General features: G+C 34.0%; 3 protein-coding genes across 5 annotated transcripts; 1 reads left to right on the top strand and 2 right to left on the bottom strand.

Moving 5' to 3' along the window:
- Positions 1-10,461: 10,461 nt before the first annotated feature.
- LOC130509198 (internal alternative NAD(P)H-ubiquinone oxidoreductase A2, mitochondrial) lies at positions 10,462-13,060 on the bottom strand. The gene is made up of 8 exons (XM_057004929.1): positions 12,453-13,060; positions 12,009-12,222; positions 11,758-11,918; positions 11,606-11,671; positions 11,361-11,524; positions 11,168-11,282; positions 10,907-11,086; positions 10,462-10,827 (listed from the first exon to the last, which is right to left on the bottom strand). The coding sequence occupies exons 1-8, from the start codon at positions 12,912-12,914 to the stop codon at positions 10,675-10,677; spliced, it is 1,515 nt and encodes a 504-aa protein (XP_056860909.1). The 5' UTR covers positions 12,915-13,060; the 3' UTR covers positions 10,462-10,674.
- Positions 13,061-13,615: 555 nt separating this feature from the next.
- LOC108845955 (PHD finger-like domain-containing protein 5A) lies at positions 13,616-14,730 on the bottom strand. 3 transcript variants are annotated; one of them, XM_057004930.1, is made up of 2 exons: positions 14,578-14,730; positions 13,616-14,106 (listed from the first exon to the last, which is right to left on the bottom strand). In XM_057004930.1, the coding sequence occupies exon 2, from the start codon at positions 14,082-14,084 to the stop codon at positions 13,752-13,754; it is 333 nt and encodes a 110-aa protein (XP_056860910.1). In that variant the 5' UTR covers positions 14,085-14,106; positions 14,578-14,730; the 3' UTR covers positions 13,616-13,751. The 3 variants fall into 3 exon arrangements, with proteins under 3 accessions (XP_056860910.1, XP_056860911.1, XP_056860913.1); XM_057004931.1 differs by having other exon boundaries at positions 13,616-14,094; positions 14,578-14,725; XM_057004933.1 differs by having other exon boundaries at positions 13,616-14,120; positions 14,578-14,717.
- A 2,643-nt stretch (positions 14,731-17,373) lies between these two features.
- LOC130509709 (probable protein phosphatase 2C 25) lies at positions 17,374-18,915 on the top strand. Its single transcript, XM_057005892.1, has 2 exons — positions 17,374-18,241; positions 18,396-18,915. Exons 1-2 carry the CDS (start codon positions 17,468-17,470, stop codon positions 18,735-18,737), a joined length of 1,116 nt encoding a protein of 371 aa, XP_056861872.1. The 5' UTR covers positions 17,374-17,467; the 3' UTR covers positions 18,738-18,915.
- The last annotated feature ends 6,528 nt before the right edge of the window (positions 18,916-25,443 follow it).

Below are 25,443 nucleotides of genomic sequence, written 5' to 3'. Positions count from 1 at the left end.
ATTGCTTCTAAAGTTTGTTTTTTTAAGAAAGAAATCGCTTCTATACTTCTCATAACTAAATCTTTAATGGATTAGTGGTCCACCAAAACTGAAAGATGACATGTTAAAGAAGTGGACTACTACATATTCCCAATCAACATAAGTTACATAACTAATATTATATGACAAATAGTCCATCAATTATCATTTTTTTCTTGTTTTTTTGCAGGTGTTATTTAGTGTATCAAACCCGAAATGCATTTTCTAAACTAATAGTTATACGCAGTTTTTAGTTCAATGTTCATATTGTTACCAAGAAAAACACTTGTGATGTGAATATTTTTTGGATTGCCGTTAGCCGAAATGTCATGGATCAATGGATCTTTGCCTACATATCCCCAGGAAAATGTCTCATAATAAAAAGCAATAAAAAGAGTATGAGATAGGATTTTAAATGGCTATTTAAAAAAAAAAACTCATGAAAACTCCATTAACAACTTGTGTTTTATACATAGGTTCAATTTTTATATTAAATTATCATTAATGAAATAATTAAATTGCATTTAAATACTGATATTTTTTTAGACTCTTAGTAGAAATAATTGTAACCATTACTTATTTTCTTATTGGCCAAGTGATGTGAAACAGTTTTTTTGTTTTAGTAATTGTGTTTTTGTTGCTTGTCGTGCTCATTCAGTTTTCTTACGATTCTTCAGTTTCTCGGTTAATTGGGGTTAAAACCTTTTAAAATATCAGGTTTTCGGACTAAGTATCAGATTTTGGGAGTTTTGAAATAAAAATCGGACAATTCAAATAATTTTTAAGTACTTTGGATAAAAGTATTATAATAATTCAATTTTGGGTATTTTGACTTATAAATAGTATTCCTAAATTATATGATTATTTTAAAACTAAATATAGTTAATATTTATAAATATATAAACTGTATTATAGATATTTTGGTACCCATTTGGTTCATGATTCCGTTTTGATTCTGATTCGGTTTCACTTTTTCGTTCTAAAAATATAAGATCCACTAGTATAACCGGTCCGATCCAAACACAAACTGAGCCTCATTTTTTTGGTTCGGTTCTGTTTGGTTATTTGGTTTTGGATAAATGTGCTGAGGTTGCTACCATGCTAATGAAAAGAATAAAAGTAGTTGCTTGTTAATTGTTATATACGAATATAGTATAACCATGTCACGAGTTACATAGATATGAAGAGATACATTATATGTATTGTAACAGAAATATTAGGTCTTGGTCGTTTGCATATGGATATGTCATGCTATTCCGACCAAATTGTGTGATCTATGATTGTAACCTATGATTTGCGAGTAGATATTAACCATATCCCATAGGTTCCTGCGACTAGTGGCATGTCGCAAGAAAATATCTTTAGTTGTTAATTTTCAGCGATTGTTCACAATTCATGAAAAGAAAAAATAATGTGCGGTTTGCGACTTGTTGCAGATTGGAGATACATGTTAACGAACATGACATTAGTTGAAAATGCATACTACGTGAAATGTTAAAGAAAAAGTCACACATTAAATTCCTTAATAGTCGACACAATATGTGTGCCTAGAATAACATCGTGGCTAATCAAATTAGCTTCTAGACTGCAGGCTGAAAAAAGCAGTTTCTCTCTCATCTCTCTCTTCCATCTCTAAGACCCGACCCGAATTTTCAGATCGTGTTCTGCTCCGGCGTTGGGAGGCCAGATCCGGTCTGGTGCACGTTAGCTCCAACGCCGGAGGCTTCCTTTCTTCCCCTTCTCCGTTTTCCTTTTGCTTCTTCACTGCTCCGCCCTTCCTCTCGCCTTGCTTGTGGTTCTGTGTTTGAGGCTTTCCCGGAGGCGACTTCGCTGCAGAGAAGATACGTTCTGGTGCGAGTCCCTTACCCATGGAGTCACGGCGTGGTTGGCTCGGGCTGTGCTGTCGGAGGAGTCGGCGTTTAGGGTTTTAGAGGCAGTCCCTTAAACTGCCTCTAGGGTTTGACGGCGCGTGGAGGCGTGAGGCGGGCCTCTGTTTCAGATCTGGCTTTGGTCTTCGCGATCTGAGTTTCTTCGATTTGCGGCGTTGCGGTGGAGACAGCGGTTCTTTGCTCTATCCTTGGTGTCTTGGTAAGGGTGGGACTTGTCTTGTTCTTCATCTGGGGAGTTTCGGAGCTCTCTCTAGCTCGTTAATGCGCTTAGCCAAGGACGGTGGTGTGTGCCTCTGTTCGCGGTGGTGGCTCGTGGTTGTTCCTTTGTCGCGGTGTCGGTTCCGGTCGTCCATGGCTGTTCCGAGGCGTCATTGTGACCTCCCTCCCTTCTAGCCTCTCTCTTCCTCGCTCGTGCTCCTGTTTGCCCTCTGAATCTTTGTCGACTGGGTTTAGTGGTCTTTGCTTGTGGTGTTTCTTTGTTTGATTGCTCTGTCGTCACCGGGCGCAATCTCGACAGCGGTAGGCTAATCGTTTTAGGTTCCCTAAAGCGACGGATGGTGATGATCAGGAAGGTTTCGTGTGATCTGCGGGTCTTTGTGTATCGTTGGTGGCTCCTTCCGGTGTGTCAACCTTCCCAGTGTTGTGGCCTCCACTTGGCTGGTCACGGCAGTGTTGGCACTTTAATGCTTATCTTGCAGGTCTTCAAGCGTTTTTCAGGTTCTCGAGCAGCTGTCTATCTGTTCCCGTCTTCTTGCATACCGCTCTTGGTGTGGAGTTCTCAGCGTCTCTATGCTATTGATCGGTTGGCGTTCTTGGAGATTGTATAGCGGGTGATGGAGCGTTTTTATTGGGTATGTGCTTCTATCTCCCATCTTCGATTACGTCTGAACGTTATGGAGGTGAAAGTTACAAGTTTTGAGGAGATCATCGAAACCTAGCTACTCCGGAGACGACACGGGAACTCCCGGCATCCAAGGTAACGAGGAGAACCTCACTTTCCCGTGATCATCGTTTATGGCTGAGAACAGGAATCGATATCTATTGTTTACTAAAAGCAGATTGGCGGATTGTGCCGGGTTTAGTGGGTGGGCGAAGCTGGTTGTTGTAATACGTAGACTTGGATACTTTTGTTCGAATCGGGCTTGTAACCGTAACTATTTCCCGTTTAATCGGGTGGATTTATAATATAATTAAAAAAAAAAAAACATCGTGGCTAATCTATCAATACAAAGCACAGTTAAAGATACAACCACTACGAAAAATCACAGAAGCCTCAGTTCAAAAAAAAGCACACTTACAGATCACGATTAGTTCATGAATATATACACGTCTCTTCAACTTTTTTTTTTTTGGTAAAACGTCTCTTCAACTTCACAAACTATTTACATGTATGATTTAATATCTAACAAAGCATATTTTTCAAAGATACTATTACTCTGTCAGGCGGAAATTAAACCAAATTTTCATAATAATTAGATGAAAATGAGAAAAAGAGCGATGGCTTTGGACAAGAAAAGAAAGATGGGATGTTGTACGTGCACACGTTTTAACGACGAAACACGTTGTCTTCTGTTCCTGAACATACAATGGCTCTGTTTTCTTATATATATAATTATCCAATTAATTATTTGACCTAGACAATGACATTTTTCGTTCAAGATTTCCACTTTTTTTTCTATTCATCAATAGTCGTTTCAAAATGATATTATATCCGTTTTATTTAAGTTGTTGTTTTCTATTCACACATATTAAGAATTTTTTTTATATATATTTCTAAAATAAAAACATCATTACATACAGACCTAATCATATCTTAACTATAAAAATAAATTATAAAATATTATTAATAAATTTTGAAAAAAATTAAAACGACATTTATTTTGAAACGAAAATTATACTCTAAAACAACTATATTTAAACGGAGGGAGGACATGTTTTATTTTTTTCACATATATTAATAAAATATATATTAAGATTTAGTATTTAATGTATAATTTTGTGATTATCAAAATAACATTTTTTTTGAAGTTTACAACTAATCATTATTAGTTGATAAATCAATGAAAAAAATAAAAATATATTTTTTTTGAAATTTTATTTTTTTTAAAACATACTCCCTCCCTATATTTCAAAAATATATTTGTTTTAGATAGTAAAAAATAATAATTATCAATGCATTATTTTTGTAACTAACTATTCTCCATAACTTTTATCCAATTTTCAATAACCACAATTATATTTTTGAAATTTACAATAAATTATTAATTAATACATTGAAAATGAACAATTTTTTTTTCAAATATGAATTTTTCTAAACAGAAGGAGTATATCTTTATAAAACAGTATATTTTTTGCTTATGCCAATTAATAAATGATCAGGCATCTTACAACAACACATATTCCTATCGATGACTAATATTACATTTGTAGTCACATAAATGATAGATTTATAGTCAAAATTGGCATCTATGAGATGCGGAAGCCTTCAGTTCCGTGGTACAGTACCTTTTATGATTAAAAATAATTTTATAAGCATAATGATATTTTTCTAAAGGTAAAAAATCAGAATTTTGAAGCTAATAAAAATTTGAATCCAAAAATTTATAAATTTATTCATTGACATAATCAGTTGACAAATTTTAAACAGACATTTGCCTCAACACATTTTGCTTTCTTAATTATTTTTGCTTTCTTCAAAGTTAATTTGTGTTTGTTGTTTCTCACAAAAAGAATGCATGTCTTCAGTATAAGAGAGAATACGCTTCAGTTTTAAATTTATGTCTATATAAAACACTTTTGTTTCTTTTTTATATTGATTCTGTTTCATATTAAATATCATTTTAGCTTTTACATTTTGTTTCATTATGTATCATTTACATTTATTAAATATATTAATTTTTACATTTAAATTTAGTTCATTAATTAATAAAACTAGAAAAATATATATACTAATTAAATAAAAGTAAAACAAAAAATTTAAAACTACATAACTAACAATTATTCAACCAATAGAAAAAATCAACTGAATATAAACAATCACATATCATAAAATTATAAAGTTTATAGTGAAAATTGAAAACGTCATGTAATGTGAAATAAAAATAGATCTCTAAAAACGTCATCTAAAAATAGAAGGAGTACTAGTAATCTATGTCCAAAAAACTCAGCTATAAAAATCCACTGATAATGATGCCTTTAGTAATGAGTTTGCCTCCCCGAATCATTAAGTTCACACTGACTCTCTAGCCAATGGCGACAAAAGTAAACAAAGGTATGTATATCTTAGTTGGTTGGGGGAAAATATAAGCAAAGGTTAATAGAGCTGAAAAGTAAAGTCATAGTCCTGCTTTTGCCGGCATACCTATTTCACACATTTGGTCACTTTCTTATATTTACATATATGCATTAAAAACGTGGACTAGATGAATAAGAGGTAATGTTTCAAAAAAAAAAAAAGATGAATAAGAGGTAATTGTTTTCTAAAATAGCATCATGAGTTTGGAGTTGAAATCGTTTTTTCTTACTTTTGATGAGAGAAAACAGTTGATTTAAGGTCTTTATTTAAATACATACGCATTCTCACGTCTTACAAATTATATTATACAAATTCTCAAAAACATATTGAATTAAACCAATTTTCACAATTAGTATACTCAGACCACATATTATGTAAAAAAATAATTTTAAAATAAAATAATACCAAATATTTTTGTTTAGCTACAAATTTGAACTAATTAATAATAATAATAATAATAATTGAGTGTTTAGCTACAAATTTGAACTTTGTAAAAGATTGTCTAGCAAAAAAGCTTCCAGTGGATTCTGATTTTAAATTCAATTTCTATGTACCGAACTATCTACATGCCTTGCTACACAAGGATCATATACATTCCATCCATTAATAAAATTTGATGTTATAAAAAAAATAATTGAACTATATTACTAAGTGAAGTATAGTAAAATATTTTAAAGATTTGGTGTGATAAATAGTTTTACATTAATAATAGTGCAACATTATTTACATCATATACTAAATTTAGTTGGATGATAACCATTTAATTAAGTTAAAAAATGATAACAATTTTATTATTTTGTTAAAAAGTAAAATATATCAAATTTGATGTTTTGATATGTTTTCGAGATGGCCTTTTAGACAGGCCAACGACAAGTCTTTTTTTTTGGGTGCACAGCCAACGACAAGCCAATTGTCCATTATTGTATTTTCTCACTGCCATTTGTTCTCTATCTTCTCCTTTCGCAAACTGTACATGACATTACCATTTCTTAAAATGTTATCATTTTGCATTATTTATCCGTGTAAAACGATTTTAAAAACAAAAGCTTTTATAGTTTTAAGAATAACAAACAACAAAGACTTTTTAGAAAGAATGAATAAGAAGACAACATTGTTTGTTGAGTTGCATTAAAGAATACGCTTGGAGATAGATAGTACATGAGCCTACGTGGCAACTTACATGAACATGTGAATATATAAGATCCAATATTCAACATCTCTTCTTTCTAAAACTTAAATACAAAATAATAGTAGTTACTTGTTTTTAAATAGTTCTTTATAAAATTTTAACTAATTTTAATCACTTCATTTATTATCATTTTCTAATTAATTGACAGCATTTATTACAAAGTATGAAACATGAATTTCTTTTTTTTCTTCATATTTTCCCTTTTCACGTTTTCTAACTATTTTATTAATTATTTCTATTAAAACTGAAGTAAAAAGTAATATTTGCCTATTTTAAAATTATTTCTTACATATTTTTAGTTATTTGTAACTAATTGTAACTATATTTTTATTATCGTTTTTAACTAATTTGAGAGCATTTATTACAAATACGAAACATAACTTATATATTAAGGTGTTTTATTATATTTTTCCTTTTCACCTTTGCAAGCTATTTCATTAATTGTACTTATTATCATAATTTGATGTTATTTATTTTAAATGTAACTATAATAATTTCACAAGTTTGAATGAAATTGCTCCATTCGTGATCGAAATTTAAATCGATTAATACTTTTTTTTTTACAAAATCAGTTAGACATAGACATTTAATACCCATTTGAATTAATTGGTTTATTAAACATCATGTTTTTCGAGTTTTAAAATTGATTGAATCAGATCTTTCCGAATCCGGATATATTCGTAGGAACCTAAAACATTCAAATAATTTATATATTTAAAATATAAATAGTTTATAAAATAAAAATAACAATATATACGGACACGCGAATCAAAATTTACTACTTACCTATATTTCTGATGTTTCAGGATATCTACAATACAACCTGTGTAATATGAATCATATATTATAAATAACTAATAAATTTAACATTAAAATCAAAACACAAGAAAACTAATAAATTTTACATTAAAATCAAAACACCATCCATTCTAATTTGATACAAAAAGTTTTTTAAAATATCTTACTAAAAATAGATATAATATTTTCTAATCTTATATATTAAAACATAAACCACAACCTTGATTCATGTGTGATTTTTTTTTAAAAAAAATAGATCCTCACTAAAAATCAGTTATTCATTTATTACTAATAACATGAATTAATAATATATCATAACTAATACTTCCTCTGTCCCACTTTAAGTGGTGTTTTAGGTTTTTGTTTTTGTCTCATTTTATGTGATGTTCTCACTATTGTAGGTAGAATTTAATATCCTTTGAACTTTTTGACCAATTATAAAATGCTAAGTTTTTTTCTTATTGGTTGAACTAATTTTATTTAATGATATTTTTATGTTACCAAGATAAATTATATAAAAGTTTGTATTTTCTTAATATATGTGCAAAAACCTTAAACACCGCTTAAAATGGGACGGAGGGAGTATAAACATCAACTCCTACAAAGCCGGAATGGTAAACATAACCGATTTTTAATCCTTATTAAATGTAAAATAAATTTATAAATAGCCATGATGTAAACCATTATCAAACCAGTCCGTTGACCAATACATTATCCTATTATTATTATTATTCTGAACATGCAATATAAACAAAATTTTGACTAATCTCTTAGACTAACGACGAACACTATACCAAATGGGTTGAAGTAATCTGTACTGCGTTTATAAAAGAAATTATATACACTAAATCTGAATTATAGAATAACTAATTATATCATAATATTTCACAGGTATAATATATGATAGTGTGTTAAAAATTTGATGTTTTAGCAGTATCCCAAAAAATTATCTGTTACCAATTTGATTTAGTTTTTAATAGTAGGTCCAAATTTGATTTAAATTTTATATATATTACAAATTTAGAAATAAAAAAATATGTAAAATAGTACTGTTACGTAATTATGTTTTCAAAACAAATTTGTTACAAGAGTACAAAATTTGAATTTTTATAATAATAATATCATAAATCACATAAACACATGTATAATAGAGTTAGATAATACATAATACTAACCTATATTAATTTATTGATAAATTTTGTTTTATTAACTAAAATGATTTAGTATAGAAAATGAAATCCGCACGATTGTGCGGGTCGCGATCTAATCTTGTATATTAAAAACAGAAGTCACGACTTTTTTTCATGTGTGATATTTTATTTTGGACCATCTCTTAGAAAATCATCAGATTTAATTGTCGTAGCATTTAGGCTTATAGCAAATATAATCATAAGTATATCTTATTAATTGTCTTAATAAAATCAACAATATAATATATTTAAGGAGATTCTCAAATTTGCTTGCTGTTAATATATGCTACACTGAAAAATATGTATTCAAGAGTAATAAATTAAATATAATTAAAAAATATATATAGTTAAATATACAAACTGATTTATAATTTTAACCTATTAATCTAATAATTATTAACAACATATATAATTATTTTGTAGGTCACATTATTAACAAAAAAAATTCATATGTTATGCAATCATAATTATATGAATTATATATATATATATATATATATATATATATATATATATATATATTCTATTATTTTTAGTATTATGTTATGCAACCATGACATATGATTAATGTTATTATTTTGATGATATCAAAGGGGTATCACAACATGTGATTGTTCTTTACTATTAACAATTTTTATCAAATGTTTAGCATATTATTGTCTGTGAAGCAAATGTATTTACAAATATAGATGTACTAATATATATAATCAACTAAATGACACTTTTTTGACAAAAACTAAATGACACTATTTCCATTTTTCTTATTTTAAAATTTAGATTTGTTCACTCAAATTAAAGAAAAAAATTAATTTATGTTTTAACTAACCAAAAACATCATTAACTATTCACCAAATCATAATTCAACAAATAAAATAGTAACTGAAGAATATAAAAATAAAAAAGAAAAAAAATTGTATTAAAAATTGAAAATGTCATCTAATTTAAAATGTAAAGTTCTCTAAAACATCATATATTAAAAAACAGAGTACATATGTTCTACAAAAGTGAATATGTTTTACAAACAAAACACTTAAAAATTATGTTTTATATAGAATTATCAAATTGTAATTTACTTATCTAACAAATCAATTTGATTGTTTCACGATGCAAAACCAAAATACACAACCAACATAATTTACAATTTCATCAAATCAATTTGAAAAAACACTTGCGCAGTTGAGCGGATGAAAATCTAGTTATTTAATTAATGTTTTCTAATTCGAAACTTTAAATTATATTTCTTTAGGGTATCTTTCTAGCAATCCAAATATAACAAAAACACATATAATTATTTTTCAGGATGCTTAATGCCTAACTCTGAAATATTCTTTCTCAAAAAAAAACTCTGAAATATTCTTTTTTTCCTTCTAACGAAACCGCAACAACCCAAATATATTACTAGCAAGTAGCCAGGGCCGGCCCTGGGGTAAAGCAGTTAAGGCAGTGGCTTTAGGCGCCACAGCTTTATATAGTTTATAGGGCGCCAAGTAAACGTAATGTGACTTCTACTCAACGGTTTGAGTTCTGCAGCATAAACACTCTTGTGACTAGCTCAATCCCTGTTCCCACCATATTATTTTTTCCTTTCTATTTTATAACTCATTTTGGATAAATTAATGACGATTTGACATGAAAAATTGGTTAACTTTTCTAACAACGTAGTTTCTTTTTACAACTTAGTTTTTTTTTCTAGCAAAACCATGTTTTTTTTATCTGTCTTTTTTGTAAATTTTATATTTAATGAAAAATTTCTACAATATAAAAATACAAAATATCCTAAATTGAGTTCTAATATTCTGGGAGACATTTCTCAAAATGAAATTATTGTTAATGTTAACCTTCTATCATATGTATTGCTTTTTATACAGTTTATTATCTTCTTCTTCTTATTTAATTTCTATAAGAACTTAAAATAGAATTAAGAATCAATCAAATGAATTATCAATGGAATACAAAACATCTAAAATGTGGTTATTCAAAGTTGATCAAGGGTTTTGCGAGAAAAAAAGGTATTTGTCTTACATTTTATTTTTTTTGGAAACAATTGAAGTTTAGTACCAGATATTTTGATACCATATCAAAAATGCAAGTTTAGTTATATTTATGGGGTCATTATTTTTGAATTTGCTTTAGGTGCCACATTGGTCCGGACCGGCACTGCAAGTAGCAACCACAAAACGAAAAAAAAATTCAAAACCTTGTGTTTTCGGAAGGTTATGTTATTGTACTTTTGTACAAAACGACGACGTGTAAAGCAGACCGAGGTCAAAACACCGGTGGATTCGGACACTCACATCAGATGCGGCTAATGTCACGGCCAAAGACGAAAGTAGTGAACCAGTTGATAGCAACATAGAAGCGGTTTCTCCAGCTGATGACTCGAGTCAGATACGCCGATCTCCATATGAACCAGCTCACGAAACCAGTCATTGATATCCCCTTTGCGTCCTGCCCAAGTAATCTCTCTCTCAACCACATTGTTTCACGAGGTGAATCATAGTCAAATTAAATATTTCATATTTGTTACCTTGCTCTCGCGGAGGTCCACTAGGGCTTTGTATCTACCGATCGTTGCCATGCTTCCAAGGTGCTTATACACAAAAGGAACTCCAAGTTCAATCTCCTTAGCACTGTTGGCTCGTCCTCCATTGGCTCTCCCAATCTCATTTAGTAGATTCGCCAAGTATTTGCCTTCTCTCTCAGCTACCTTAATTGAGCAACAACGTAGTATAAACAAGACAATGAGAAGGTATGAACAACCAACGATTACGAAACTTATCTATCTTACCTGAGCGAGAGCAGGGAGAGTAGGTTTTCCAGTGGTCTCAAGATATCCACTGCAGTCACCAATGGCGAAGACGTCTTGTACAGAAGGTACACGCATCCATTGGTCAATACCAATTCTATACAAAAAGTCTAGCCGTTGAGGAACATTTTTAGCAAAAAAAAAGGTCTAATGGTAGGGATGTTGACGAGCTAACCTTCCACCAGGAGCTTTTGGAAAATCAAGAGAACTAACAAAAGGAGAAGGACCTACACCAGTGGACCATACTAAGAGTCCGTAGGGAACTTCAGTGCCATCGTCAAGGATTAGCTTCTGCGGCTTCACATCTTTCACAATCCCACGCACAAACCTCACTCCAGACTAATAATAATGTATATGAAGGAAAACTCCATAAAAATGAGCAAAAAAAAAAAGCATTCCATATGTTATAAATGAACTCACTTTGTTCAACTGCTTGATAGCATAGCGTCTGAGACGATCATCGAACGAGGAAAGTATATCCTTGGCCTGTAAATAATCAATCACATAAGACAAGAGACAATTGTGAAATGATTCAACACACATAAAGGAGGAATCTGAAGAAGCAGACAAACCTCTATCAAAGTAACATGAATGTCGTCCTTCACATGAGCATACCGTTGACGAACATCTTTCATAATAAAGTCACTGAGCTCACCGCTGAACTCTACACCAGTTGGTCCACCTCCAACCACAACGCAATGGAGCAGCCTCTGTTTCTCCTCTTTCGATATTCCTAATTTAAAACAAAAAAAGTGTTATGTGCTAATTATCAGGAGATAGATAGATAGATAGATAGATACATTCTTTGTTTATTATTATTTACCAGGAGTATCGGAGAGCATGAGGTTAAGAAGAAGCTTCCTGCGAATCTCCTGAGCATGGTGAACCTCACGGAGGAAGATGGCGTTTTCCAGAACTCCCTTGATTCCAAAAGTGGAGGCCTCTGCACCGCAGGCTATCACAAGCTTGTCGTAAGCTATCTTGAACTTCCATGGCTTTAGTGTGTTCAAGCCATCAGTTAAAGTCTCACAGTGAACCTATCACCACCAATGACAAGACATTTAAGAAAGTGTGCATGAGCTTTTCAGGTTAAGGTTTCCGGTTAAATATATTTTAAATTCAAATGGTTCTTTTAACATTGCCTAATACACGCGTCTAGGATACTGCAAAATCCAATCAGGTATTCTAACAAAACGGATCCGGTTCGATTCCAATTTTCCGGTTCAGTTAGAAATGCTTAATTCATATGATTCCACAGTAATATTACCTCATGAGAATCCGCATCAAGTCGAGAGCAGTTAGCGAGGAAGAAGAAGGATCCAGGCTCTCTCGAGATGGCAGGCTGGATACGAGAGATAGGCTCGGCGACGGACCTGAACTCGAGAGTGCCGACGCAAGTAGAAGCCAAGAGAGGAGTGAAGACCATGTGGTTCCTAGGGGAAACGCAAACGACGTCGTACACGCTCGTGTCGATCCCTTTCATCAAACGGCAACCCGCCCAGCCCGACCCGAGAACCACCACCCTCGGCTTCTCCCCTTCCTTCGTCGCTCCCAAACCTTCTGAGTACCGACTCCGATCCAATCCGTTAGGAGCCGGAGACTGGACATGTTGGTGTTGCTGATGATTCATAGCGGTGCAGAAACGGGATGATCCGGCGGTGTTTCTGAGTCCGATCAGGGCCGAGGATGTTGTCGGCGAGATTCGTCTGAGGTTCTTGATCAAGAACATCTTTCTTCTTCTTCGTATTTGGTCAAAGTGATGGATTCTGGTTTATGAATTTTTCCCTGAGGTTTGGAAGCATTTGAATACGTCTCTGTCCGGAAGATCTGTACTGTACCTGACAGAAAGAGAAGTTTCATTTTTCTTCTCTTCTCTGCTACTACTTTTAAAAAATAATAAAAATACGATTCTTAACAGGCTTTTAAGCCCATCTATCCTATAAAATGTGGGTTTAGCTGAAAAAGAGATAGCCCATAATCACATTAGTTCATGTGATCTTTCATTTTAAACTCGTAAACAAACCACTGGAAATAAAAAGACGCACGATTTACATTTCAAACAGACCCCCAAGTTTGTATTTGTATAAGTGAATGATGATTTAACCACTATTACATCTGCTAATCGAGTAATCACAACAATTCCGCAAATCAGTCAGATTTCAGTTTCAAAATTGTTCAAATCAAATCTATACCATTTTATTTACTTAAACTAACACAGTTTGGATAAGTTTTAACATGACTGCATTTGAGGGTACATGTAGTTTAGTGATTCTGTATTTTCACTACCAAAATTAACAAGATTGGCGTAACTCCCCCACCACCAAAGACATGATTTAAAGTCCAAGAACATACCTACTTCAATTGTGGTGCGATGAAATCAAACACGATGCACAATGCAAGAGAACATTTGGGACACTAAGATAAGTCCAATAAAGTCAACTCAAGTCTAGATTATCAAGAACAAGAAGGCATAATGTATGGGTTTTTCACCCAATACATGTTTAGTTTTATGCAACAGACATAGTAGCATAAGAAATCCAGTAATCGGGAAACCCCCATACATTGATCATCGTTTTTTGAATCCATATTTCTTACGTTCATAGAAGAGATCCGTCTTAGCGCTCCCGAGGTTGACAATCTTAGGACAACCATCTCTGTCTTTCTCCTGCTGCGTACACTCTTTGCAGTAGTAAGCATCCGAGATCCCAACCCCTCCGCATATAGTGCACCGGCCTTGGAACGACCCGTAGTTGCATTCGTCACAGATACGCACCAGAGTGCACGGACGCACGTAAGAGTCGCAAACCACGCATTTCCCGTCGCATTTCTCACACAGCCGTCCGATAGCAATGCCGGGCTGTTTCCGGCACATGATCAGATCAGGGTGATGCTTTGCCATGGACTACTGTCTGTTCAGAAACCTAAAATGATGTCACTTGTATAGACATGTGATTTGGTCACATTCACAAAGAGGTAGGTATGTGATCACTGAGCTTAAGAGAGCTTGTGTAACTACCCACACAGAGCATAGAACGAGGACAAAAAAAATAATGTTATACTGTTCAACAAAATGAATAAAAACAGAAACTAAAACTTGGAAGATGAAGCTTCTCTATCTAGTGCTTAATTTCTAAGAGGAATTTCGTCGAACACCTTACATGCAGCAGTTCAAGCCAGAAGAAAATTCGTCTAAAATTATAAATTTATATAGAGCTAATACGAAGCTATTAAAAGTTCTCAAATCTACAACCTTGACAACACAGAGAGGGAGAGAGAGAGCTACCACAAAAAAAAAAACAAGCATCACAATTCACAAACCCTATAAGTTCGTGGCAAAGAAATCAAGAAACAAGAAACGAAAAAAAATATAGAAAATCTGGGGAGAAGCTTACAAGTAACGAGAGATCAGATCAAACTTGAGAAAATCAAGAGAATGTTGAGTCGATAAATTTCCAAGATCAACCAAGAAGTTCCGGTGAAAGAAGCAAGAGGAGAAATAAAACGAGTCGGGTCGGGTTCTAAACCATTGATGAAAGGTTTATAATTAAGTCTGTCCAATTATTATGGGCTTTTAGTTTGGGCTATTCAAACAAATATGCTGCATAGAGTCATAAATTTATTCATTTTTGCTTATTGCGTTACTTTATTAGACACGATTCTATACAAATGATGAATTAATTTCTGTGTTAGGTAAAAACCATAGAAAAGAATATGTATTGGGTACTGAAGATCAGTAGCTTGTTAATTAAAGCATTGTTTTAAAAGTTGCTAGGAGAGAATTAGATCATCTGATCCATATGGATGCTAATGTTTCATCTTCAGCACATAAATCGATCAAATACCGTTTTTGTAAGGAAAAAGAAGTAGCTTATGTCATTAGAAGACACTTGTTAGGTTTAATTAGAAGACCTCCTCTGAACTGAGGATTAATTTTACAACGGTCATCAAATGGAAACCAGAGAAAGAAGGCTCCTCTCAGTCCACAAACGGTCACTTGCTAGGAAGCTGCGACTGCGGCCAGCAAGAAACAAAGGAAACTAGTCCAATCAAATTGCAACTCATCAGCTCTAACGGACCGACAACGTTCCTAGAATCTGTTTTTATTATTAAAAAAACTAAAAAATAAATTGAAAAACGTGAAGAGTTATTAATCAAACACTTCTTTAACACTGATACGTTAAACCACCACATGCCCAAATTCTTTGTTTATTTGCTTACCACTCTCTTCCTTTCCTTTAGACGTGTTTCACTGTTTCTGACTTACTTTTAAATGCCCCTATTACCCTCACAAATCAAAACATAAGAAAATGCTTACTTTAAAAATGCTATATTTTTATCAAAAAAAAAAAAAACTTACTTTATTGTTCCAGTTTTGGGTTCGCTGTGTTTCCTTGAATTTCTTTCATTTTACATCGGATTTTTCTTACTCATTTGCAATGCCAATTATTTTCTACAAGTGTTCTTCTTCACTCAGCATAAACTGGCTTTTATATAAAAATTAGTTTACATAATTTTTAATCAACTAAATAAAATATTTTATGCATTTTCTTGAAAGAAAAATTCTACTAAAACAGAACTGATACTTCGTGACAAAAATCACTTTTCAACCAAACCATTTAAGTACTAAATGATTAAATGTTTATACAACCTCTTTAGACAATTTATCTCTAACTGTTCATTGTTAAAATATGTTTTGTAAAATATACAAGTTGAAAGCTATTTAAAAATGAGTAATTGCATGGAATATACATAAAACTAAGATTATTTAGGTTTATCGTGTTGTTTGAATTCGATACTGTTTGATATTGCCTTAGACCCATTTATAACCCTACACCCTATATCTGCAAACATATATCTATGACCAAGCCTATTATGTAAGACTCACGACATTGAATATGTCCACTCTTAAAGTATCACTCTCACTTTCATGCAGTTGGAGATCACGCACCTTAAATTATGCTATGTTGTGACAATAGAATAATTAATTTTGCTATGGTTACTGGTTTACTATTTTATTTCCTAAAGAAGTAGATCTTTTCCAATTTCAACTTTAAAATTTGCTTGTAAAATGTTTTCTAAATCTTATCAACGAAGTCAAGTTCAGTTTCTTGATTAATGTTATATTGTTGTATCAGTGGTCTTTTGTTAAATATTAATTGAATCAATATAATATTACTAATTTGGATTCCAATAATGTTGTGTACCATATAAGATTAACTGACCAATATCAAGCCTTTTGTATGGCAATATGTGAGTTATTTCAACCTCAACGAGTCTTTATATCGAACAAATGTTATATCCTTCGTCATTACTATTAACAAAATTTCATTTACTTGAATAATAACAAATGTATGATTCTTACACAATCTGACCTCTCACCTTTTAACCAAACTTGACTAAAATTATTATCCTCTTATAGTTCAATTTGTCTTTCCGGAACAATTGTTATTTATTAAATTTTCATAAGATTTACAAATTACGTTACAAACTGTTACGTTGCAATTTGACGTTATCCAAAACCATGTTTGCATTAACCACACATCCTTATTCCTAATTTTCAAATTAAACTGCAATTTCAATATATCTATACGTAGGTTTTATTATTATCCAACTGGAAAGTGAAGTTCACGGGCTATTCTATTCGCACGCCTTTTCCTTATCAAGTGGGAGAAACAGCGACAATATCTGCCTTTCATCTGACTTACCTGACACAAGATGATTTGATGGTCTCTCGACGTCAGGGCGAAGTTGGTAACTTACCCAGCACGCGTACTTGACGTTACCTAATTAAAAAGTTCACCGACATGAAAACTAAATATGTTTCGATTCATGTATTATCATGCAAATGCCCCTTTAAAAATAAAATCACCAAAAAAGGGTTGCAATAATTTTTCCTTTTTTTATCCCAACAAAAAGGATAAGATAAATTATTTTATTATCTGGTCAGCAAAAATAGCGTAGAATTCTACTTTTAACTTTTTATTTATTGTTTCCTCGGAATAATCTCTTTTGTGGAAGGTGAAAAGGACAAGTGGCAAGGGGCATATTCTTTTGAAAAGTCAATGAAAACAGAAGAGCTCGATAAACACGGACTCAATTATTATTACACTTTGAAAGTCTTCAACAGTTGTTCCAAAAACAAAAAGGAAAGTCTTCAACATTCATTACCTTCTCCTCTCTCAGTATATATTTAAAACCTCTTCTTCTCTCCTTAAACAGAAATCTCAACGACTAGAAGAAGGTCGACATTATAACAAAGAGACATATCAAACCCCATAAACGATGTCTTGTTCCGTCGCCGTCTGCAATTCTCCGGTTTTTTCTCCGTCTCCGTCTCTTTTCTGCAACAAACCTTCCATCCTCTCTTCCTCTCCTTCGTCCGCCGCGGCGTCCCTCAACTCGCCGTTCCGTCTCCGTTTACAGAAACCTCCGACCGGTCTCGCTCCCACGTCGTGTACCGACCAATCTCCTCCCGGAGGGGTTTTGAAACGCAAACGCCCGACGAGGCTTGATATACCGATCGTTACCACAGGTGGTTTCGTAGCTCCGACGCTGGAGCATACGGCTGCGACGCCGAGGGAGGAGAGTAGAGAGGTGGAGAGGGAAGGCGATGGTTATTCTGTTTACTGCAAGAGAGGAAGGAGAGAAGCCATGGAGGATCGCTTCTCCGCGATAACCAATCTTCAAGGAGATCGCAGACACGCGATGTTCGGAGTTTACGATGGTCACGGAGGAGTCGAAGCGGCTGAGTTTGCGGCCAAGAACTTAGACAAGAACGTTTTAGAAGCGGTAGCTGGTGGTAATAAGAAGAGAGACGAGTCCGAGATCGCAGACGCGGTGAAACGCGGTTACTTGGCCACAGACGCTGCGTTTCTCAACGAGAAAAACGTTAAAGGCGGTTCATGCTGCGTCACGGCTATGTTCGACGACGGGAACCTCGTGGTTGCCAATGCTGGCGATTGTCGCGCCGTCATGAGCGTTGGAGGCGTCGCCGAGGCTCTTTCTTCCGACCACCGTCCGTGTAGAGATGATGAACGGACAAGAATTGAAACCACGGTGAGAATCTCACTTTTTATGTTTTATGAAAACGTTTAATTTTAAAAAAAACGTTTAATTTAAAAAAAACGTTCAATTTCTATTTATAAAAAAAAAAGAACGTTTTAATTTAGAAAGTTTAGATTTCTAATATTATTTTCAATTTTTTGTGCAGGGCGGATACGTTGATACGTTTCACGGTGTTTGGAGGATTCAGGGATCTTTGGCTGTGTCAAGAGGGATAGGTGATGCTCATCTCAAGAGATGGGTTATAGCCGAACCAGAGACAAAGATGTTGAGAATCGAGCAGGACCATGAGTTCTTGATCTTGGCATCTGACGGTCTCTGGGACAAAGTTAGTAACCAAGAAGCAGTAGACATTGCTCGTCCCTTCTGCCTAGGAACCGAGGAGAAGCCATTGTTGGCCGCCTGTAAGAAGCTTGTTGATCTCTCGGCTTCACGAGGCTCATCGGATGATATCAGTGTGATGCTGATCCCTTTGGACCAGTTCATGTAGAAAGGAGAGAGAGATACTTAGTTATTTTAGATAGAAAATTTGGAGGGCTTCCGTCCATCTATAGCTTTATTTAACTTCGATATAATTCATCTATTCATTCTTTCTAACTTAGTGAAGAGGAACCTGTATGAATCGAGCTTTTTTGGTCGAATTTAATCTAATTATTGCTTTCCTTATCTATGCTAAGATCCTCCCAATTTGTCTATGTTACGATCCAAACAAGAACTTGGATGTGATTTGACCCACCTGATCACAAAAATACAAGTTGTACCTTTGTTGTATTAATTCAGGTGTGTACACCTTGACGTGACTGAATAGTTAGAGAAGAATCATAGCAACATATATGAAAGTTTGAACGAAAAACATTGAGTATGTCTGTTCTGATTTGTGACTGAGTTTGTTGTGCATCGTATCTGAAAAATAGAACATGATTTTTGTGGTCTAGACGTGTGTTTTGGGGATGTCTTTAATCTCATTACTTACCTTAGAATTTAGAAAGAATGAACGGCCCCAAGCCATCCGGTGATCCGGGTAAACAACTTCTAACAATTTTCAGCAGCATTGGGCCAAACAGGAAATCAATTATTTCCACACAAGTAGTTTAATTTTGATTATCAATTTTATTTGTATCTCAAATATGTGTTTGATTTTGTCTAGTTGTTAGAATGTCGTTGAATCTATTTTATTCATTCGTGCGCTCTACTTTCAATTCTTTAGACATTGAAACTAATGAAACCACCTACAAAATCAAATTCACTGTGATATAAGACTCGATGGCGAGCCTTTGAAAATCGTGAAAATAGTGTGCTCTTTCTTAATTGTTGGCTGGACGAAAGATGGGACACAAGATTTTTTGGAAACAAAACTTGTGAAATGAGTTGAATCTCACTTTTTGTTGGAATTATTGATGAGATTACTGGTTGATCGAATGACACCACAAAAATTATAAGGATATATGATACTGCACAAGGTTTAACTCTAGGTGAATCTCAACCGAAGAACAAAGTCCCAAAATTCAAGAACATTAGGACCTTAGGTTAAACTCTGTTATTTTTGTTGATGTATGATAAAAGTGTGTTGGACAAAGCTACACAGAGCCTTATTAATATGCTCTTCAGAGGTATATTCAAGAAAAAAAATTCAAACAAGACTTCTGCAAAGAAAAGAAAACAAAAAACTGACATTTGAACAAATAATGTTCTAAATGAAAAATAAGAATGTGTTTGCCAAAAAAAAATAAAAAAATGAAAATTACTTATCTTGCTGCCTCAAACTATGGTGTCAGATGGGATAAATTATCGTTGGGAACAACCAGGATAGTCCATCTTATCTGCATAAATCGTTTAAATTGAAAAAAATGCCAAGTTTGGATGTGTCTTGATCCAGGTTGGTGCTTGGCTGTGTTTTGATGCGTTCTGGTTTATTTGGTGAGTAGGCTTTGGTGTAGAGTATCATCCTCAGAGTCTTCTTGGCTTGAGTCTTTAAGCTCTTCCACGTTCTTGATGATCAAAACATCTTCTTGGTCCATTTACTTCCTATTGGCTTCATGGTCGACCATGTGGTCATCCAGAAGCTTTGGTGCGCGGTCTTCTCACAAATAATTCACATTTACCTTAGTATGTTTTAGTTTAGTTAGGTAAACGTTTTGGCAAAATTTCCATTTGTGCCTACCAAGTCTTCTTTTGGCCCCCACCTTTTGGCCTAATGGTTGATGGTTCGTGACTCGGACAAATGGTCGATGCGAGTTCCTCGTACCCTACGATACCTGTAGCAGTTTACATAGATAATTTGGAACCGTCCCTCAGCCCATGGATTCTGGAACGTGTCATGGAAGTCTCTTTGACCTCAGATATGTATTTGAGCAAGGTTTAGGACGATGACCTCATCACATAGAACACATATGCTAGCAATGTTGTTGAATGTTGACAAGGATTAACCCCTTAACTTTCGATGCATTTCATATCAACAAGAGTTAGAAAAGATTAGAAATTGTATGGATATGGTGGGAGATAAAAAAAAGAGCTGAGACTCCTCAGCAATAAAACACATTTACAAACATCATAACTAAACTATAAAAATAATGCAATATACAACGGCCTCTAAATCTAGATTTGAACTGAAACCACAAGCAGACAAGCCCAAGCATCTTCTGTCTGAACTTAGGATGTGGGCGCTCTGGTGTATAGACCTTAGTTATATATTAACCAAGGCCTCATTCCAACATATCACTATGATTAGAGAACTTTGAGTTTCTCACACAAATCTGAGGGCTAACATGAGGTCATCCACAAACGTTAATTACAAGTCCCCAAGTTTTATTACCTAAGAAGTCAGAAAACTTGTATGACTTGTAACAACTAAAAGCAAGACCCCTCCACCGCCAAAACAAATCTCTTTTTCTTGTAGTCTTTGATTGCTTTGGTAAGCCTCTAAATTAATTCGTCCACCGGTTGAAATTTAAACCCTTGAACCGAGAACCGTTTTAGGGTGTTTCTGTTGTTGTCATTTTCGTCTAGTAGTAGTAATAGTATTGCATCGACCACATTTTACGTATTCACATTAGACTTTCAACTTGAATCAACATTATGGGATTGTCATAAATATTATCATAGATTGGAAACTCAACTTTATATCAGCAAAAATAAATAAATTTGTGCGGTGATATGATTACCAACATGGAGAAGGTCGATAAAGGATAAGGAGAACAAAATAAGAAAAGAAGGATTGTGTTTGTGATAAAGGAAGAATAAGAGGAAGAAGACAATGGTCAAAGTAAGAACGCGCAAAAACAACACATGAAAGATAAACTCATGTTTCTGTGTTGTAGGCGGAGAACACGTTGCTGTTTCTTTGTCTTCTCAATTGACTCCAAAGCGGCACGTTGTTAAGCTTTTCTCTTTATTGTTTGTTATTTTACTTTACAAAACAAAATCTCCGCCAATTTGGCAGTTCAGTCCCACACACACATCATGTGTAACTAAACTAAATGTGTGTTCATTTAGTGAAGATGAAAGCCTAACAAGTAACACCATGACCTACATGATCGACATTTGATTTGATCATTTTGTTGTTCTCATCTCATTGTTTACAAGACGAATGACGATTGAAAAGAAAAAGTTGCTGAAATAGACTTCTAAATGAGACCATAATTTAAAATAAATAAGCATTTGAAAACATCAATAATATTATATAAATCACACTCGCATCGCATGCAATTAAATATGCACGATATCGAAGACAAAGTTCGTCGCCTACAACTGGCCATTGGTTGGCATTTACTATTCTTTAGACGTTAGAAGCAGTGTCGTTGCGTGTGGTCCCTAAATTTTAGCATTGAATATAACTTTAGTGAATCAAATCATTTAGGGAGACATTTTTAAAAATTCGAATTATCTGATTCTAAGCATTAGTATAATGTCTTAGTCTAAAATGCATTTGCCTAAAACTTTGTGTCAAAAAGATTTATTCACCGTTAGAGTCACTAAGCTGCTTCCATTATTAATTTGAACTAATGTGCAGTCTCCATTACTTAGACTGATTGGCATTTTTAAGTTGCAGTCAATATCTTACAATTTTGCTTACATATTTTAAAAAACATATGTCATCATATTTTTATTAATTATAAGATACATAAAAACTTGCATTCAACTTTATTAAACTGCGATATCAGTTCACATACATTGTGACGGTCCATATCGCCTCAAATACGCTTAGGGCATCTCCAACCCAACTCCATTTTTAACTCCAAAATGGAGTAAAAATGATTATGGAGTAACATATGCTCCAACCCAACTCCATATCTCATTCCATTTTAAAATTTACTCCATAAATAGAGTAATCTATTTTTTTTTTGTTCATGACTCCATTATGGAGTGAAAAATGGAGTAGGGTTTGAGCAATTTTACTCCACATTTACTTTTACTCTATTTTGGAGGAAAAAATGGAGTTTTACATTGGAGATGCTCTTAAAATGCTTCCACCGTCCAAATTCCACAATTTTGTAACGAGTAAAATACCCATGATAATCCTCTTACTATCGATGGGATCGTTATCCTTGTGATACGAGGATCAGTGTGCATGATCTTGAACCGATCCTATATAAAATAAAGTTGAAGATGATGTGCTTATTAGATGTTTCTCCCGAGTTGCAATAACATAAGCATGTTGTATTGTCGGCCACCTTAATTTAGAGTTTTTTCTGCTCGTCTTTGTCTTCTTCTCCGACGACACTGATCAACATAAACAGCAACTTCTGTCTCTATTGTGTTTTGCTCTTTGTCATGCATCTTACCCGAAAATGCTATTTATTTTATTTAAAGAAATTATTAAAGCAAATCAACATATTGTCTCTAAAACCACGCGCCTTAGTTTCAAATAGTTCCTGATTATCTTAATTAACTTTATTTTCATATATACTTTTCTCTTTTCCGAGTAAATATTTGACCTTAGTACTTAAATCATATACTATTATTATACATGCATGAGTCGATTTCGATTAGAAAAGAACATTAAAGTTAAGTACCAGCGAATGACATGTTGCACTTGCACTTGCATTTGTCTAATATGTTTTCCAAGTGGATTGCTCGATCTGTGACTTGGTAATATGGTATAGGTCCACTAAATCTCAATGATATCTTATTTTTTGAACTCCAATCGAAAGGATAACCTACAAGTGGTGGACCGTTTATATAGATAGTACTTCATGTTCACGGAAGGGCAGATCTCTTCCAGAAGCTAACAAACAAAACAAACTTATTTAACAACATACTCCATATGTATCTACCCCTTCTTTATATATGATAAGTTGCGGCGGATTTTCTTTCAGAAAATGACGTTTTCTCAATAGAACCATAGATAGATGGCTAGTGTATGTATACAAGCAGCTGAAGTATTTGAAGTTTTTATTAATTAATTAATTCGTACCTTGTTTTCTTCTTGTCAACTCATGAGTTAGCTAGTAACTAATAAAGTAATAAGTATATTGAATAAATCCTTGATTATCTTTTTCCTTGGTCAAATTTGTTAAATATCATTTTTATTTTCTTTTCCTCAAGGATCACGTTAGTAATTTTCTATGTTGTTCAAAGTAGAGTTGGTGGTGGGGGTGGTGGAGGCACGTCAATACTGCAATCTTCTAGCAGAAACATAAGTGAGTTCGGACAACTGGAGTCTTTGGTTCTCCGTTGGAGAACGTGGACCAACAGGTTCTTGACACGTAAGTTTTCACAAAGGAGACCCACCAAAGATTTAGTTCTTTAGGTGCTTAAAAGTGGTAAGTGATCAGCCTCTATCTCACGTCGGATCAAATTTCGTTAGACAACTAACTCTGTCGCTACACGTACTTGCAGTGTACCGATATAACCCTGTCTACATTGATTGTTGACAATGTTTAAGCGCTAACAATTCAGATACCAATACTATCAGTTTACAACTCTCTAAATTGGGATAAATGGCTAGTGTATGTATACAAACAGCTGAAGTATTTGAAGTTTTTATTAATTAATTAATTTGTACCTTGTTTTCTTCTTGTCAACTCATGAGTTAGCTGGTAACTAATAAAGTAATAAGTATATTCAAATTTTAGCGAAAAAAAAAGAGAATTTGCACTCTCTACCCACCATTTTTTTCGTAATTAGGTAAATACACAAAGGTACTGTGTTGCACTGTTTAACAATATTTTAATACATTACTGCCCCTCTCTTTCTCTCTCTCTCTTCTTCTCCTTGCGCTTCAACCTCTCCCTCTCCTAACCACGTCTCCCTTTAACCACCTCCTCTGCACAGATTCAAAGCCTATAAAAAATGGATTTCAGGAAGAAAGTGATAAGGAGAGAAAGAGTCCAAACCTAAAACGAGATGTTTATCTAATCTCTCTATCTCCCAATCCCGAAATCCCTTCCTCCCTCTCACGATGGCGTCAACGCCGCCACACCCATCCATGAGCACCACCGACACCCACCCCAAGATCCCCCAACAACCCAGCTCCAACCACCGTCCATGACTCCCGCAGCGCGTCTCTTCCCACCCCCGCGCCGTCATCTCAGCTCCCCTCTCCTCCTCTGCCGCCGTCTCAGTCGCCGCCTCCGCTCCCGCCACCCAGCTCTCAAAGTTCCCTCCTCTCTAGACCTCTAAGTCCGACTCCTCCGACTTCTCCGGCCGCCGCTCGACCCGCTTCATTTCCAAGATCCGTCAACGTCTCTGTCGTGTTACCTATAGAATTTAAATCTTTGTCCATGGGTTTATTAATCATTAGGGGGGTTAGGGTTTAATTTTGATGAAAAGGGAAGATTTGAGAAGAGAAGAAGAAATAGGGGTAAACTCATGATCGCAGAAGAGAAGAAGAGGGAGAGATGAGAGAGAGATATTGTTGGAGAAAGAAGAAAAGGGCTTTTAAGTAATTATATATATAAAATATCTACCCTGACACACTGAGTTATACTGTATATGGTATATTGCTAATATCACGTTTTTTATGAGTTTCTAACATATTAACTCAAAAAAAAAACTCTCTAAATTGTTTATTTATATCAACATCTCGCCTTTTATTTACATGCAAGTTGTTGGCAGTGACAAAAACAATCACTTATAAATTATAATTGATATGTCATTTTGTAACTATAAGCTAAAAGTGCTACCTATATGATTTGCTTATTTTACGTGCTTTACTTTAGTATCACAATTCTAAGAATAGTGAGTACTTGATTGGT

The sequence above is a fragment of the Raphanus sativus genome, chromosome 3, assembly GCF_000801105.2.
Source record: "Raphanus sativus cultivar WK10039 chromosome 3, ASM80110v3, whole genome shotgun sequence".
Classification (NCBI taxonomy): Eukaryota; Viridiplantae; Streptophyta; class Magnoliopsida; order Brassicales; family Brassicaceae; genus Raphanus; species Raphanus sativus.
This window is presented reverse-complemented; position numbering and strand designations above follow the sequence as displayed.